The 17,516-nt window shown below is 30.3% G+C and overlaps 1 protein-coding gene across 2 annotated transcripts in view; it reads left to right on the top strand.

Annotated features, from left to right (window-relative positions):
* The window catches only part of LOC143072507 (cytoplasmic polyadenylation element-binding protein 2-like), a 51,004-nt gene extending 34,951 nt beyond the window's left edge, over positions 1-16,053 (top strand). For both annotated transcript variants that reach the window (XM_076247451.1, XM_076247452.1), the window contains exons 7-9: positions 2,464-2,645; positions 6,172-13,740; positions 15,100-16,053. In XM_076247451.1, coding sequence (XP_076103566.1) covers positions 2,464-2,645; positions 6,172-6,399 — 410 coding nt within the window. In that variant the 3' untranslated portion in view covers positions 6,400-13,740; positions 15,100-16,053. The remainder of the gene's footprint in view (positions 1-2,463; positions 2,646-6,171; positions 13,741-15,099) is intronic.
* Positions 16,054-17,516: the final 1,463 nt, after the last annotated feature.

Raw genomic sequence — 17,516 nt, forward strand, 5'->3', positions numbered from 1 at the left:
TATTGACCTGTCTTGTTGCACAGTTCTTGAGCACGAAACCATGCAACAAAATATTTCTTAATATTTTAGTACGAGAACCCCAGGAACTTCGTCAGTTTCAAAACGAAAAACGGTAGATGAAGGGAGTAACGAAACTGAAAATTCATCCCCCAAAAATGCTAAATACGACAGGGAAAAGCCGCGGAAAAAAAAATAATAGTGTCCAGGACGGCAGGGCTGTCAAGTCTGTAGCGCGAGACTCACACATGTTCATGCTTATTTGGTGGCATTTTCCTTTGATCTATTGTTTTTATGCCCCACCTACGATAGTAGAGGGGCATTATGTTTTCTGGTCTGTGCGTCCGTCCGTCTGTCCCACTTCAGGTTAAAGTTTTTGGTCAAGGTAGTTTTTGATGAAAATTTTAATAAAATTATTATACTGTTCTAATGAATGAACACAAAAATAAATGCAGCAGCAGTAGCCCAGGGGTTGACACTAACTTTTGTAGGCACTAGCATACAGGGCTAGTAAAAATTATATTCAACTAGCCCTGTTCTGTGTCAGGTAGCACGGTGAGTTGGCCCATGAGTGGGCGAGCCGTAGGCCCGCGAACTTGCTAGGGGGGTCTGGGGCAAAATCCTGCATTCTGAGGCCTTTTAAGAAGATGTTTTCAGTCTGAAAAATAACTATTTCATACTTGTTTATATCTTCTTAAAAAAAAAAAAAAAAAAATAACACCAAAGAAATTTAACGGCAGGAAAACTTACATTTTTACTGTAGATGAATTGATGATATATCTTAAATATTTATTGTGTTAACATTTGTATATTCCAGACCTACTTTTTAAAAAAAATAGTTCCCAGATTAAAAGATGTATACCTCAAAACCTTGACCAGGTTTATAGGGAGGTTTAATGACTGACACCACATTCAATTTACAAATAATCCTGCAGCATCAAATTAATTAATGACAATATTGTTCTGAGTTTGACAACTACATATATCTCACAGTCTCCAGCAAACAGAACAATACACCTAATCGCTATTTATTCCATTCCGGATAAGTTCTAAAATTACACAACTTTTTCATCCAATTGAAGCTATCTGGGACCCTGTTTAAACAATTTACCATGCATGCTACTTTTTAATGAGACCTGTTTAAACTACCGTAAATTCTTCAGACAAAATATTTTTTTACTTCAATTTTAATTTCGAAAAAGTGGATCATACTCTATCAAAGTTTCTTAATGATCGCTTTCGAAAGTTTTTCCTCCCTCAGCTCACTTCTGATGACCTCTATTTTTCGGCTTGACCCAAACAGGAAGATGTATAAATGACTGTTTTTCCCGGATTGGACTTAATAGTGATAAGGTGTATAGACCAACCACAAAGAAAGTGACAATCTACATTTACATCAAAACAAACATGTGTGTTAACTCATCAACTAAAATAATCAAATTAAAAAAAAACAATGTTTTTGTTTAATTTTATTTACATTCATAAGTTGACTTGTCCCCTAGTTTACTTTTGGTTTCTGATGCTGAGTCTTCATGTTCCAACTGATTTGGATCATGACGAGTTTTAACCCTGTTCTCTTTAATGCATTAAGACATGCATACATCCCGGTACGTGCAATGGACGCTTTCTGATACCAATGGCTTAGTCTTGCTATCATCATCACCCCTCAGCTCTCAAAAAGAAGCTAATCACATTTAATATTATTACCGGAAATTTACTTTCGTTTCAGTCCATTGCAACTGTAATGATAAATCCCGAGCAATACGAAAAGAATTATGACGACATGACAAACGCTAATTCGATAAAGACACAAGATCAAAAAGTTTTCATCACCACGTGTACCTTTGGAGTAAAGGAAAATTTCAACAGGCAACCTTTAACGCTCTATTTTAAGAACGAAAGGATATTTCCAATTTTAACTATTTACACGACGACTATGTAATAGATAAGGGTAAACTACGCATTTATCAGGATCTCTGATGTGATTAATAATAAAATATAATAAAACCAAAATGTATATGCAGTCTAATTCATATTTATTTCAAAACGGGTTATCTTGAAACGGTGCATTCTTTCTTTATAGGACGAGTAATCTTAGACCGAGTTGACTGTATATAGCAACTGGTTTACGGTAGAAATTTTACCCTCCAGTATCTGTATCTGTATGTAAATAAAGAGGTCGTGGAACCAGTGTAGACAATATTCAACAAAGTTGTCAGATATGACCGGTGTTTGGACTTTACTTTGCCGAAAGTACAACAGATTGATGTTCAATGACAAATAAATTTACTAGCCCCTTGGGCTACCGCGCTACGGACATTTACTAGCCCGACACAAAAGTTACTAGTCTTGTGCTAGCGGGCTAGCGTTAGTGTCGAACCCTGCAGCCATTTTTCTATTTTTTTCGTTTAGCATTGAAAGGTTTAATGGTGGTCAATTTTATTGATGAAATAAATTTCATTTCAGTTGAATTAGCAATGATAATGGATAGGTTATATGGAGGTGTTTGCTATGCTGGAATTGATACTGATCCAGAACTGAAATATCCCAAAGGAGCAGGCAGAGTTGCTTTCTCCAATCAGCAAAGTTATATTGCTGCCATTAGTGCAAGATTTGTCCAGTTACAGCATGGAGAAATTGATAAACGGGTAAAATATTATTCTTTTGTTATTTAATAGAGCAAAATAAATTCTTTGAACTATTTTCTTATTTATTATGATATGAATTAGTTCTTGCCAGCTATAGATACTTGAACCATTGATACAGTTATTCAACATATTGATGCCAAGGTGAATAAGACAAATAATTTTTATAATAAAGTGTCAATTGTTCTTGAACAATTGAGAGGTCTTTCCTTTTATAATGTAAAATATATGTTCAAATAGACGTAGAATGTATTGAAAAGCTTTAAAACACACTGAAAATCCTTTAAATAAGGTCAAAAACACATAATTCGCTATATGGGACATGACCTTGACCTTTGACCTTTTGACCTTTGTCAAGGTCATTAGTCCCCAATGTCATTGCTGAAGACCCCATGGGTCTAGGACCTTTGCTTATATAGTAAAAGCTGATTTTGTCTTTTCAGAAACCTAAAACAGGGGTTATGCCCCTTATAAAAAGGTCAAATCTCTTTTGTTAAAATGTAACAAAGTTGCGCCTTAATGACCCAAACATTTTCCACTTTTCAAAACTTCTGTAAGTATAATGGTTTCTGAGATTATCCCATAACAAGGTGTTAGGTCAAAGGTCAAGGTCAACATACAAATTTGACCTTGAGGTATTTTTCAAAGATACATGAATTGATGATGATTGGTGAAGATCGTAGGTGTCTACGACTTACGGTTTCTGAGTTTTGGTGGCCAACCGACACCAGTTAATTTTCATAGGGTCATAACCCTACCAATGAGTCGTTGAATCTTTTCGATCCAAATGTAACGAAGAACCGGGGTCTGGTCCTGAACAAATTTCACCCTTTGTTTTTTTTCTACCTATTACGGTTACGGTGTTTGAACGATAACAAGGTTTTTGGGTTTCGGAGGGATTACTCCGAACCGACAAAATATTTCGACTCACAGGGTGAGTTCCGGATAGGTATTCATGACACCGATACAAAGTGTGAACATGAAAGCGACATGGTTTACTGTTACGGAGGGAAATTTTGTCAAAGTTTGGCGGAACAAAAAGAATAATAATTAAAAACCAATTGTTCAGAGAACAATTGAAGGTCTTTCCATCAAAACAATGTATTTTGATATGAAAAGTTGTGAAACTAAGTTTAAAATGTCATTTCAATCGTCAAATGATAGCTTCTAGTAAGCTGATTCCAAAAATATATTGTTTCCATACATTTTTTTTAAATAAGGGAGATAATTTGTTACTTCCGGTTTGAAAAATGTTACTTCCGATTATATTTGAATATTTACTTGACACTGATTCCAAAAATATCTGGTTCTATATACTTTTATATTAATAAAGTACAAAAAATAGCTACTTCCGGTTTACAAAAAGTCACTTCCGGTTGTTTTTTTCAAGGTTAAATGGTTTGATACCTTTTTCTAAAAGTTGTATATCTTTATCATGTATACATATAGAATAAAAGCAAAGGTCAAAATCTAGAACGTCAAATTAAGCTATGACCTTGAGATCAATTTCAAGGTCATAAACCAAGGACCTCAAATCAAAAGACCATAGGCCTTAATTATATTTAGTTAATGAGTTATATCACCAAACGCGTATTTTTAAATACAAGAGGGGAGAAAACTCCCTTTTACATTCAACGTACGCTTGCAATCAAAATTTACATCTTACGACATGTCGCAACTAACAATTTAGTAAAAATAATTTGTTGATATCTTATAAGTCTTTGAATATAAGTGAAAATAAGCCAAATTCAAATATTAGAATATGACCTTGACCTTTGACCTTGACCTAATTTTCATTTTTTGGGACCAAGGACCTCAAATCAAAAGAACCTAGGTCTCTATCACTTATGGTTTATAAGATAGAAATTCATATCACTTATATCAGATGCATAAGGGGAAATAACTCTCATATGGAGCGGTCATATTGCTTCGGTCAAAATAGGACAAATCATGCGAAGGATATAACGAGCAATTTTGTAAAATAAATTTGTCATAATCTTTAACGGTTGCGAAGGAGATGCGATAACAAGGAAAACAGTGTTTGGGGAGATAACTCCTACAAAGAAAAGTATTCGTTTACGCAGGGTAAATTTCAAAAGCGCATAAACTGTTCGATATCATATACAAAATATCTAAGCGACATATTGCGAAACAAATGTTTATCGCAAGAACAAAATTAGGCGGAAGAAAAAAAAAAAAATAATCAGAAGAAAAACAATAGGTCTTTCCACAGAAAAGTGGAAAGACCTAATAATAATTAAAATGTCAATTGTTCTTGAACAATTGAGAGGTCTTTCCTTTTGTAATGTAAAATACATGTTCCAATAGACGTAGAATGTATTGAAAAGATTTAAAACACACTAAAAGTCCTTATAATAAGGTCAAAAACACATAATTCGCTATCTGGGACATGACCTTGACCTTTGACCTTTTGACCTTTGTCAAGGTCATTAGTCCTCAATGTCATTGCTGAAGACCCAATGGGTCTAGGACCTTTGGTTATATAGTAAAAGCTGATTTTGTCTTTCCAGAAACCTAAAACAGGGGTTATGCCCCTTAAAAAAAGGTCAAATCTCTTCGGTCAAAATGTAACAAAGTTGTGCCATAATGACCCAAACATTTTCCACTATTTAAAACTTCTGTAAGTATAATAGTTTCTGAGATTATCCCATAACAAGGTGTGAGGTCAAAGATCAAGGTCAACATACACATTTGACCTTGAGGTGTTTTTCAAAGATACATGAATTCATGATGAATGGTGAAGATCCTAGGTGTCTACAACTTGCGGTTTCTGAGTTTTGGTGGTCAACCGACACGGGTTAATTTTCATAGGGGCATAACCCTACCAATGAGTCGTTGAATCTTTTCGATCCAAATGTAACGAAGAACCGGGGTCTGGTCCTGAACAAATTTCACCCTTTGTTTTTTTTCTACCTATTACGGTTATGGTGTTGGAACGATAACAAGGTTTTTGGGTTTCGGAGGGATTACTCCGAACCGACAAAATATTTCGACTCACAGGGTGAGTTCCAGATAGGTATTCATGACATCTATACAAAGTGTGAATATGAAAGCGACACGTCTTACGGTTAACGCGGCTAAATTTGTCAAAGTTTAACGGAAGAATAATAATAATAATAATAATAAACAAAAGAAATACAGTAAGGTCTTTCCCTTTTGTAAAAGGAAAGACCTTAATAATAATCAGAAGAAATACAGTAAGGTCTTTCCTGATAGAAAAAGGAAAGACCTTAATAAGCATTGATAAAATATTAAAAACTTTTGCAATTCAATAATTGAACAACAGAAAAAGATTTATTTACTATTATTTTTATTTTAAAAAAAAACAAAAAAAGCAACATAGTAATAAGGTGCCACATTTATAGTAATTTCTTTCTTTAACTTGTTGAATTACTTGAATTTTTGAACTCATACACTGTATTAAATCTGACTGACATCTCCAAACAAGTGTTAGCACATGTAGAATCCTAAAAAAAGATTTGTGTTATAGAAAAAGTTTTCTTTTTAGGTTGAAGTAAAGCCGTATGTCTTAGATGACCAGATGTGTGATGAATGTCACGGGGCAAGATGTGGAGGAAAGTTTGCTCCATTTTTCTGTGCCAATGTGACTTGCCTACAGTACTACTGTGAGCATTGCTGGGCTCAGATCCATTCCAGACCAGGGAGAGAGTTTCACAAACCACTTGTCAAAGAAGGAGCAGACAGACCAAGAGCTGTACCCTTCCGTTGGTGCTGAAGGAACAAAGTGCTAGCTGTTGCATTTGGACTTAACAACACATGGACTAGCCATGATATTATTGTAATTTTAAAGTAGATCATGGCATAATATATTCACAGCTTTTTAGAAACTTTTCTGAAATAATTTTTTTCTAGTTTTTCACAGAAGACTTTCTAGAAAGCTATTTGTATGTCCATTTATTATTGCAGCAGTGACAAAAGGGTTTGTCTCAGTCTTGCCAAGTGTGGTTTTCACTTTCTCAAAAGACTTACATTTTTAGAATAAGAATTGAAATTAATAAGTGTTCAATCTAGTCACATATAGTAAATTAATATATTTTAATAATTATTTGTTTTGAATGATTTCTTTAAATATTTTGAAGTTGAGGGAATTGTTTTTTTTTAATTATTCAGCATTTTCACTTTGTATTTTGATGTTTATAAGCATTTTATACTTTTTTGCGACTTTGAAGTTATTGCATGCTGATGTTAATGATGTAATTAGAGAAATTTTATAACCTTTGCTGTTTTGTATGAATTTTTACTGTGATTTTAAGAAAGGGCCAGTGTATAGATATGCTGTTGTGTATACTGTATATTTCTGTTTGTCCAATCATTTGAGTGTAAATCTTCATCATCCTTTCAATGATTAAAACTATTGGCCAAATTAATAAAATATGGTGCAAAATAAAATAGTTAGATTTGAGTATAAAAAATTCAAAATTTTCATTGCTATTTATTTAGTCAACAAAACTTTTTGTTACTTCATTGCTCATTAAAAAAGGAAGATAGAATTTCTCTAAAGACTTTTTACTTGTTATAACTTATTCCTGTAAATATGTTATATTTATTATTGAATTCCTTAAGAGTTTTAGATTGTTTTTTTTTTAACCTGTACTCAGTTATTTTGAGTATTTAGCAATAATGTCATTTATTGTTTCTAAATTAATTGTTGTGCTGTATTTGTGGAAAATTGTGAAAAAAAGTGTTCAGGTATTTGGTTTGTTCAAAACTTCACTTGTTAATATTAAATTAAATCAGAAGAGATGAGGTATTTTTACAGAAGGTGTAAAATCATTGAAAAAAAGATTTTTAAGGTACAGACATAGTACTAGTTCTGTGCCTGAAACTATATGGTTGTGTATCCCTTGTTATATATCCTTAAGACGATATCAAATGTTTACTTCAGTGAGTTTTTTGTTGGATTGAAGAAAATTTCTCAACATCTTAAAGACTTGGCTTATTCCATGGAACCAGAAATTATTTACATATTATATGACAAAAACTTTCATGGTATAAACGGAAATCTAGGTAGCCATGTCAAAGTACAAAAATTGCTTCTGAAGTAAAATTGTTGATATTTCCTCTATCTGGTAATTTATTTTCCTCATATTTTATTATTTATGGTTTCCAGTGCTTTATGTTGATGTTTATTAACCTGACCTCACGATTGAACATTTAAATCTAGTCTATAATCATATGTACTAAACTTTATATTCCTCTCTTGTTGGAAAGGAAATACTTTTTAAGTTTTACATTTCTTAAGTACACTTCATTTTTAGAAATGTAGAGTTCAGAAAAACATATAGATTAATTATTACTTTGAATAAATACAACATTATTATTTCCAGTAGTAATTCAGATTCAATTTTTCATCTTTTGGCAAGATAAAATTAAAATATTTATTTTCTGATTTTTCATTCATGAAATGTACTTTTTCAATGTGGCGGCTTTATATTATGCAGGAAGTGCATATATAAAAAAAAAAAAAACATTTACACTACTTTAGATGCTGAATTGATTAAAACATATCATATTAAACCCTGCCTTGCCAGCATTGGTTTTTTAGCTGTTTGTGACTTTTTATATATTTAAATGATTAATTTTTTAATCGGCGAATAAGGAAAGTTTGGTCACATTTTCTGGATATTATTTTTTAAGAATAAACAAGATTAACTATAAAAAAAAAAAAATGACATTTAACTAATTGTACAGTGAAGACCACACAGTTTTGCTGTTATCCCCATAAAACCCATACATTTTTGTATAATACTTATTTAAAATAAAAACCTGATATCTAAAAATATCAGATTTGTTCAAACTTAACTTACTGGATAAAATTAAAGTATTTTCAGCTGAGATTAAACAGTTAAGTGTTCAAAGTCATTTTATTTTTTTTTTAAAAGAGGAAAGACTTTTGTAATGTTATCAGTACTACAACAATGTGACTAAATATTGGAGGGCTTGCAAGAAATACAGGTTAGAGTGTTAGCTATAAATGAGCTTATTTATTGCCTTTTTGTACAAAAATGAAATTTGACTTTTTATATTTTATTCATTGAATTTTTATAAGACATAACATAACTGGCCAAAGTGTTTTTAGAAGTATATTTTGAATACATTTAACAGCAATCAAACTTATTGTTGTCTATTTAATATTCATTTGGTGTAATTACTTTTAATATTTATGTCAAAATAGCGGATTTATATGCAAAGCTTAATTTAGAGAAAAATCATTGCTGAATCTTTTAAATTTTACATCTTTCATTTCAAACATTATCAGAGCTTAGTAGAAAAATATACAAAATATAACATCTTGCATATCCTTTTTCAGATGCTTTTGTTTAATGGTATTATTGATACATGCATGTATTTTTATCCTAAGTTTAAAAAATGGATGTAAAAATTATAAATTAATTCAAACTTTGATATATATCTATATGTATTCATTTAATTTTTCAAATACAATAGCTGTAAATGATGCCACATTGTTGAATATGAAACTTATGAAGAGAAAATTTTTTTTTTTTTATAATTAAGAAACAACAAAAGATTAAACCGACAGATTTTATGCAGGGATTGTTTTTGTTAGTGTTCTAGTAGCTCCATATTCCATTTCTGTGATGACAGAAATTTCAATAAAAGGTTAGAGTATATATTTTGTTTACGGTGCTATTGTTTTTATATAAAGATGCCTAATTTATATTTTTTATTCCTTTGTTACTGATGTATTTATTTGTATTAACCAGACACCTCTCAAAACAATGATTACTGTGATCATTCTGGTTACTGTATACTGGTGAACTGTTATCTGTGATGGTTGTCATGGTGAAGGAAGTGTTGCCATGGTGACCATATGACAGTGTTGTCATGGTGATTATAGTTGTTTCATGGTTTACATATCGTGTGTAATATTTATACACTGTATGTTAAAAATGATGGCTTAGTGTAAGTTATAGACGGGCAAGAAATGGACAGGACCTTTCACAGAGGTTGACACCCAATCTTTTATATAGCATGAAAAAAAAACTTTTTCTAAACTTTTGTACTGTACTCAAGATAATTCCATTTCATAATTGTTTTGTTATTTTTATATTATTTGTATCTAAGATGCACAATATTTATGACTTATTAAATTGCTTTTGGTGAATTTAAACTTGCTCATGGAAGAAATTTCAGACAATGTTTATGCAATTGTTAGGGGAAAAAATCAGTTTCATCTTTGACTTCTTTTTATTTCCTCCTTTTTCCTATTAATAATCATGATCCTTTAAAAGATTTGGGAAGTCAGCTTTAAAACTTGGTTCATTAAACAAGTTAAATGTATTTTTCATACACTAGTCAACAAAGAATGTGGGCTATTGATACTTCAAATTAAAATCTATGCACAAAATATATTAACACCAAACCTTATTTTATACAAGTTTATTCTGTAATGATATTGAATTAATGTAGCATTTCAAGATAAATTATTTTTTAGTGGGAATTTCAAGAGAAATTTCATATAGGAGAAATTTTTGCAAAGATCGCCTTTGTTTTTTCTTGTATTTTCAATTTGTTATAAAAAAGGCTTACTATACCAATGACAAAAATATTACTGTGCTTCCTTGTAAATACTTTCAAGGATTTTGTATGACCGAACAAACAAAAAAAGGTATTTTTTCATATTGATTCTGATGTTGATTCCTGTTTTTTTTAATTGTTTATTGATGTAAATATCTGGTTGTTGTTCCTATTTATTAAAAGTTGTTAAGTAGATATTTCTCTGTGAACTCTGTGTTATTTAAAGCCTAAAATGTTTGTCAATGTTTTGTCTATGCATGAAGTAAACTCATTATATTATTGACCCCTTTGAGTCACCTTGGTTCCATAATTGTCTAAAGTAAAGGAAGGAAAACGCCTCCAATTGACTTACTTGGTGCCATGGAAACTGATGAATAAATTGAGATGTAGTATAATGAGAATTACACATTTTAAAGAAAATACATGGTTCAAATTATCAGAAATTTTTATTTGGTGATTCATTTGGAAGAGAAATAGTTTTGAACATTAAACTTCTAAATTAACCACATACAAAAGAATTTGAAATAAAAAATAGTTTGTGCATACAATTGCCAAAAAGAGCAAATGTTGACAAGTCAAAAATAGTTTGTGCATACAATTGCCGAAAAGAGCAAATGTTGACAAGTTAAAATGGCCAGCTCCAACAACTGTCTGAATATATTAAAAGCAAAAAGAAATGAAACTTTAATTAAGAGGAGAAACTATATACTGATAACCATATTAGTTTCATTGTTATATTCAGTCCTTACTTCAGAGAGATTCAAATGGTTTTCCAAAGATTTATACATTTCTGAAATTTGAATTCAAGAATAGAAAATACTATTTAAATTTATATAGCAGATATTTATATATCAGATTATTTATTTAATTGAAAATTTCTCAGATGGAGATATGTATGTCTATATGTTCAGTAGTGTAGAATATATTATAATTTTGTTATGTTTTGTTAGTTACAGAGTTAATAGTAAATCTTGCCTTGGTTTTTTTAATGTTATTTTTATACCTTTTCATTTGATAAATGTGATATTCCTTTTTAATTATTTGATATTTGTTACTACTTCAATTATAAGCAGATACTGTAACATTTCAGAAGATTTTCAGTTTTAGTCATTTATTTTTAATATCTTTATTTTTGTATTTTATTTATATACTATAGAAGTTAACTTTTTTTTGTATACAGTGTTTATTTTGTCTGCAGCTGCATGTTTAACTACACATAGCTAAAAGTACCATCAAAATTGTCACATATTCAATAATTGTCTTTGACAATACAAGAATGTACATATAACTAAGTGTTTTCCTGTAAGAATAGCTTAGATTACTATTTTTATGCCCCACCTACGATAGTAGAGGGGCATTATGTTTTCTGGTCTGTGCCTCCGTTCGTCTGTCCGCTTCAGGTTGAAGTTTTTGGTCAAGGTAGTTTTTGAAGAAGTTGAAGTCCAATCAACTTGAAACTTAGTACACTTGTTCCCCATGATATGATCTTTCTAATTTTAATGCCAAATTATAGTTTTGACCCCAATTTCATGGTCCACTGAACATAGAAAATGATAGTGCGAAGTTCAGGTTAAAGTTTTTGGTCAAGGTAGTTTTTATGCCCCACCTACGATAGTAGAGGGGCATTATGTTTTCTGGTCTGTGCGTCTGTTCGTTCGTTCGTTCGTCCGTCTGTCCAGCTTCAGGTTAAAGTTTTTGGTCAAGGTAGTTTTTGATGAAGTTGAAGTCCAATCAACTTGAAACTTAGTACACATGTTCCTTATGATATGATCTTTCTAATTTTAAAGCCAAATTAAACTTTTGACCCAAATTTCACGGTCCACTGAACATAGAAAATGAAAGTGCATGTTTCAGGTTAAAGTTTTTGGTCAAGGTAGTTTTTGATGAAGTTGAAGTCCAATCAACTTGAAACTTAGTACAAATGTTCCCTATGATATTATCTTTCTAATTTTAATGCCTAATTATATTTTTTATCCAATTTCACGGTCCATTGAACATGGAAAATGATAGTGGGAGTGGGGCATCCGTGTACTTTGGACACATTCTTGTTTATGAAGTTAAAGCTGCATCAACTTGAAACTTAGTACACATGTTCCCTATGATATGATCTTTCTAATTTTAATTCCAAATTAAAGTTTTGACCCCAATTTCACGGTCCACTAAACATAGAAAATGATAGTGCGAGTGGGGCATTTGTGTACTATGGACACATTCTTGTTTTATAGTAAAAATGAGAATGATCTCTATTGACATTCTTATAATTGGTTTACCAAAGCAGACAACTTGAAACTTTATTGTATGAATTAATTGAGGCTGGCTGAGACTTATATTCTGGAAAAAGTTAATATCCAGAGGAATTTCAAAGACAAGTATCAGAATAGAAAGGAAAAAATTAAGATTAAGGTTGTATGAAATGGAATGTGACAAATTTGATGGTAATTTTAACTTGATTAAAGAATTCTTACATTTGAAAGAAATTGAAGAAGTATTTAATTCTGAGAGGCGAATTCTTACATTTGAAAGAAATTGAAGAAGTATTTAATTCTAAGAGGCATTTACTTTTATTGTCGTTCTCTACAGTTGTGAGATTTGAACTTCTTAAAGCTGAGGATGAGCAGATATTTAAGAATAACAAACAGATCACATTTAGAAAATAAATATTCTTTTGTTGATCTTTCTCTAGTCACTGGTTATTAATGTTTTGTTTTGTTTTAAACAAATCAGTTATTAAATGCAAGCATTTTTTGGAAGCTTTCATCTTTCAAAAGAATTGACATGAAGAAATTACTAATTTTAAAATTTAACCTTATTTGGAGTTTGAAATTTGTTTGATTATATCAAAAGTCAATTTTTCAACATTTATTTTAAAGTTTCTGTTTATGTCACATAGTTGTGGTATGTTTTTTTTTTGTCTATTTTGATATTGGTTGTTTACCAAAATCAGCTTGCCAGTAGATAAAATACATAGATAATTTTCATTTTAAAGCTAATATGATACATCACAAACAAATTTCTAAAAAAGTGGATTTAATTTTTAAATAGATAAAAATTTGGGCTGATGAAAAGTTCATACAAAATATTCAGATTTCAATAATATTAAAGTATTGATAGAAGAAGAAAATTGTATTAAAAATGACAAGTAAAAATTTATATTAATTTATGAAAAGTCCAGCCCAAAGAAGAAGACATTTTGATCTCAATATATGTTTTCATATATGAAAAGCAATCTGAAAAATATCTGTGTAGTTTTATACAAGTATCTCCACGGCTGTACATTGTTTTAAACAGAATCGGCTCAGTTGTCAAATGTAATCTCTCCTAAGTGCAATATTCAAATAAAAAGCATATTTTTGATTGAAACATGTATTTTTACAAAATCATGTCACATTTGTTATTTATCACGTGTATAGAAAAAAAAATCAAATAGCTATTTTCACATGTTATTTTACTACCTGTAGATTTGTACGAGTTAATATTGTGATGGTAGTTACTCAGTATTATGGTATATATATATCAGGCCTGGGGTAATGGTAATTTGTAATTGTAATGCATTGTAATATTACATTTCTTGGATGTAATGCAAAGTAATTTGTAATGCACATTTTCTGCATTACAATTACATGTAATGTAATGATTACTTTAGTTAAAAATTGATGTAATGCCTCCATTACAGTACATTACTTTTCATTACAAATTGTAAAAATAGATAAAATTGAAGAATATTGTATAATAAAAATAAAATATTAACAAAAACAAAAGAAAGTATGGAATAAAATTTTTGTCACAGTTAATTACTGTATTAAATAAATTACATCAATCTTTAAAACATACATTAAGGTAAGAAATAAAAAATGGTAAAAAATATCAAGTCTTTGATCTTGTTTTCTGATATTTGTTTAATATGATATGGGAATATTTTTGTGTTTGGTGGTCTATGAAAAATATGAAGATGAAAATTTCATAATTCTATACACACCTTACATGTATTTCAATGAAATATTGAATATATCAAACAACATTTTTAAACCAAACTGTGGTTTGGGTCCTGTCTGTGTTGTTATTTCACCTAATTAATATCACAATGTTTTTATTGCAATCAAATCTTCTCAACTTATGTTTGTCCTCACAGAACCCTTAGGCATTTCACAAGATAATCCTTTAATGACACATTTATTATATCCCTTTGAAATCCTTAATGATGTCTTAATGATTAAGTGATCAATGTTAGAAACAAAATTATATGATAATTTTTTTATTTTTTACCACCACCTAAGCAACTAAAAAGTGACTTTTTAAGTTTCATGCCTCCTACTACTCAATCAAAGGGTATAGACACAGGTATGGTGCGGTACATGATGTTGACATCTACTTGTCTGAGCCATGTGAAGAAATTTCAATCAATGCACTGGAATAATGGAAGTCAAATTCAGTGTGCCTTTCTTCTCTGGCTAATAGAGCTATCAAGTATTCAGCCATTTCCCACACATAAGCTCCTGTAGAAAGGCTTTTAAGTATTGCCGGAAAGGTGTACAGAACTGATCGCTGTTCTCTTAATGGCATCACATTTAAACCGCTTATGATGATAAAGTGAAATTGACATATTAATTAACCAGTATTTGAAGTATATGTCCCTAACTGTAACACTGTATACATATGTACATGTACCTCTGTTTTTGAAATGCTTTTTGTTTTATATTGAAAAAGTAATGTGTAATGTAATTCATTACACAGGCAAAGTAATTGTAATGTAATGCATTACATGTGAGAAAAAATGTAATTGTAATTGTAATTGTAATGGAAGAATCACAAAGTAATTGTAATGTAATGCATTACATTGCAATGTAATGGCCCCAGGCCTGATATATATATATATCAGATAAATTTTTCACATTATTTTTGGAATATTTTTGCTCTTATGCTTGTTAGCCATTTCACGTCATATTAGTACCTACCTATCAGATGTTTTCAAAGAACACCTTTTATTTCCTTATAATGATATTCTATATTTATGGTTCATATGTGTAATACGCTTGTTATCTTCCCTTATCAGATGTCCTTCTGAAAAGGTAAAAGTTAAAAGAAAAAAAGTTGTATGCCAAGTACAATTTCCTTTAAGCATGGATTGTGTATAGATTTGATTTTGAAGCTCTCATATACAATATACTGCCTTTTGACATCTATCAAGGGAATCGCTGAAGAAACAGTTAATACAGAATTTTATTAAAAGTTGTTAATTTTTGTTCATGTTTATGCAGATGACAAAAATTGCTAACTAATATATGTACTTTTAAAAAAATAAAGAGATGCAGATTTTTCCAACAAAAAATCTTCCAACTTCTGCAAAATTATAACATTCATATAAAAACCCAGATAAAAAGAAACTGAAACCTTTCAAGGTTATTTTAAAACATAGATATTGCAAATTAAAATCAAAAATAGAATAGCAAATTTGGATTTTACTTTTTCAAAAGAATAATTTTCCTTAATTTTTTTTATTTAAGTCATTTGATAAGAAAATAAAACAGAAATAAATGGTGTTCTTGAAGCATGTAGACGAGACCAAATTGTCATCCATGTTTTTTTTGTATATGGGAAGTTTTTAAAGTTAATTTGTTCATTGCTGCGTTGATACAGTTTTTATGTTTTTTTTAATAAAGCAAAGTCCTTATTTATAAAAAATGGTGTTGTGTTGTTAGTATTAGCTGTCTCAGTTTGTATATTTAAAATGAAGCCTTGTAATTTGCCGTTAATTTTTAACTTTTTTAGATCTTTCTAACACATAACATTTTGTGTAATATTTCTTCTGAATAAAAACTTTTTAGAAGTATAACCTTGTACTAATTTTCTACTAACGTGCATATCATTCTGCTTGTCTTTTTATCTTTCTTCTTTTTATGACCAATCTTTTCCACTTAACTCTATGTTTCTACATAATTGATTCTGCTTAATCTTTGAGCCACTGTGTTTGAGGGGTTTAAGTTGTTTATCTTGAAAGAGAGCAAAGCAATTAGCTATAAAAGGCCCCGGAATGACAAATGTAAAACAATTCAGACGAGAAAACTAACAGCCTAATCTATTTACAAAATAATGAACGGAAAACAAATATGTGACACATCAACAAACGACAACCACTGTCTATGCGGTATGAGCTTTGCTCATTATTGAAGGCTGTACAGTGACATATAGCCCAACTTGGCAAGTAAAAGTGGACAGCAGTTCTTAAGCAGTTTATAAGCATTCACAGTTCTTACTTGATAGCTGTTCTAGGCAATGATTAATTTGCATATAGGCATTCAAATACCATTCCATAGCTGTTTCTTAGCAGTTTATTTAGCCTTCACAGTTATTGTTGATGAAAAATTTAAATGAGATACCCAAAAAGAGACAACAACCCGACCATAAAGCAGACAACAGCAGAAGGTCACCAATAGGTCTTCAATGCAGCAAGAAATTCCTTCAGCTGGCCCCTAAACATATATTTATATACTAGTTCAGTGATAATGAACGTCATACTAAACTCCAAATTATACACAAGAAACCAAAATTAAAAATAATACAAGACTAACAGAGGCTCCTGACTTGGGACATATTGGTATACTTACCTTTTTGATATTTTAACAGAATTAGATATTAATCCAGATATAATTACAACTGTACAAGACAGGTACAGCCATAAATAACATAAAAGCAAATTAAATCTAATTGCAATGTCTTAATCAATAATCTATTGGAAAAAAAGATAATTGACTTTAATAAATAAAAGTAATAAAAATTTTCCTCTACAAAAATATTAAGATTAACTTAAAACAAGTAGTTTACCTAAAAAAATAACCATTCTGACTCCAGAAAACTATTCACTTAATTCAGAATTGGCGAACACACTATCTATTAGAAAAGGGTAGACATCTCAAGATCCCTAGAGATTAGAGATACTGCAAATTCTGTAATGAGATAGAGGATGAAAAACACTTCTTTCTGAAATGCCCTAAATATAACCTATATAGAAAAACATATTTTGACTCCATGAAAATTAATTCTGAGTGGAAAGATACTGCTAAAGATGACATGCTAAAATTTAAAATAATACTAAAACCCACATCTCACAGACAAATTAAAAATAGTTTCCTTTACAAGACAGTCATAAGAACTGAGGATGGGAGACCCAAATCAATAATTTGAACTGCTATTTTAATATTGTATTGTTTATTTTTGTATGTATGTTACGTTTTTAACAGATCATATTTTTATACGACTGCAAACATTTTTTTGGATCATATAATGGTAGGATGTTGT

The sequence above is a fragment of the Mytilus galloprovincialis genome, chromosome 4 (assembly GCF_965363235.1).
Source record: "Mytilus galloprovincialis chromosome 4, xbMytGall1.hap1.1, whole genome shotgun sequence".
Taxonomy (NCBI): Eukaryota; Metazoa; Mollusca; class Bivalvia; order Mytilida; family Mytilidae; genus Mytilus; species Mytilus galloprovincialis.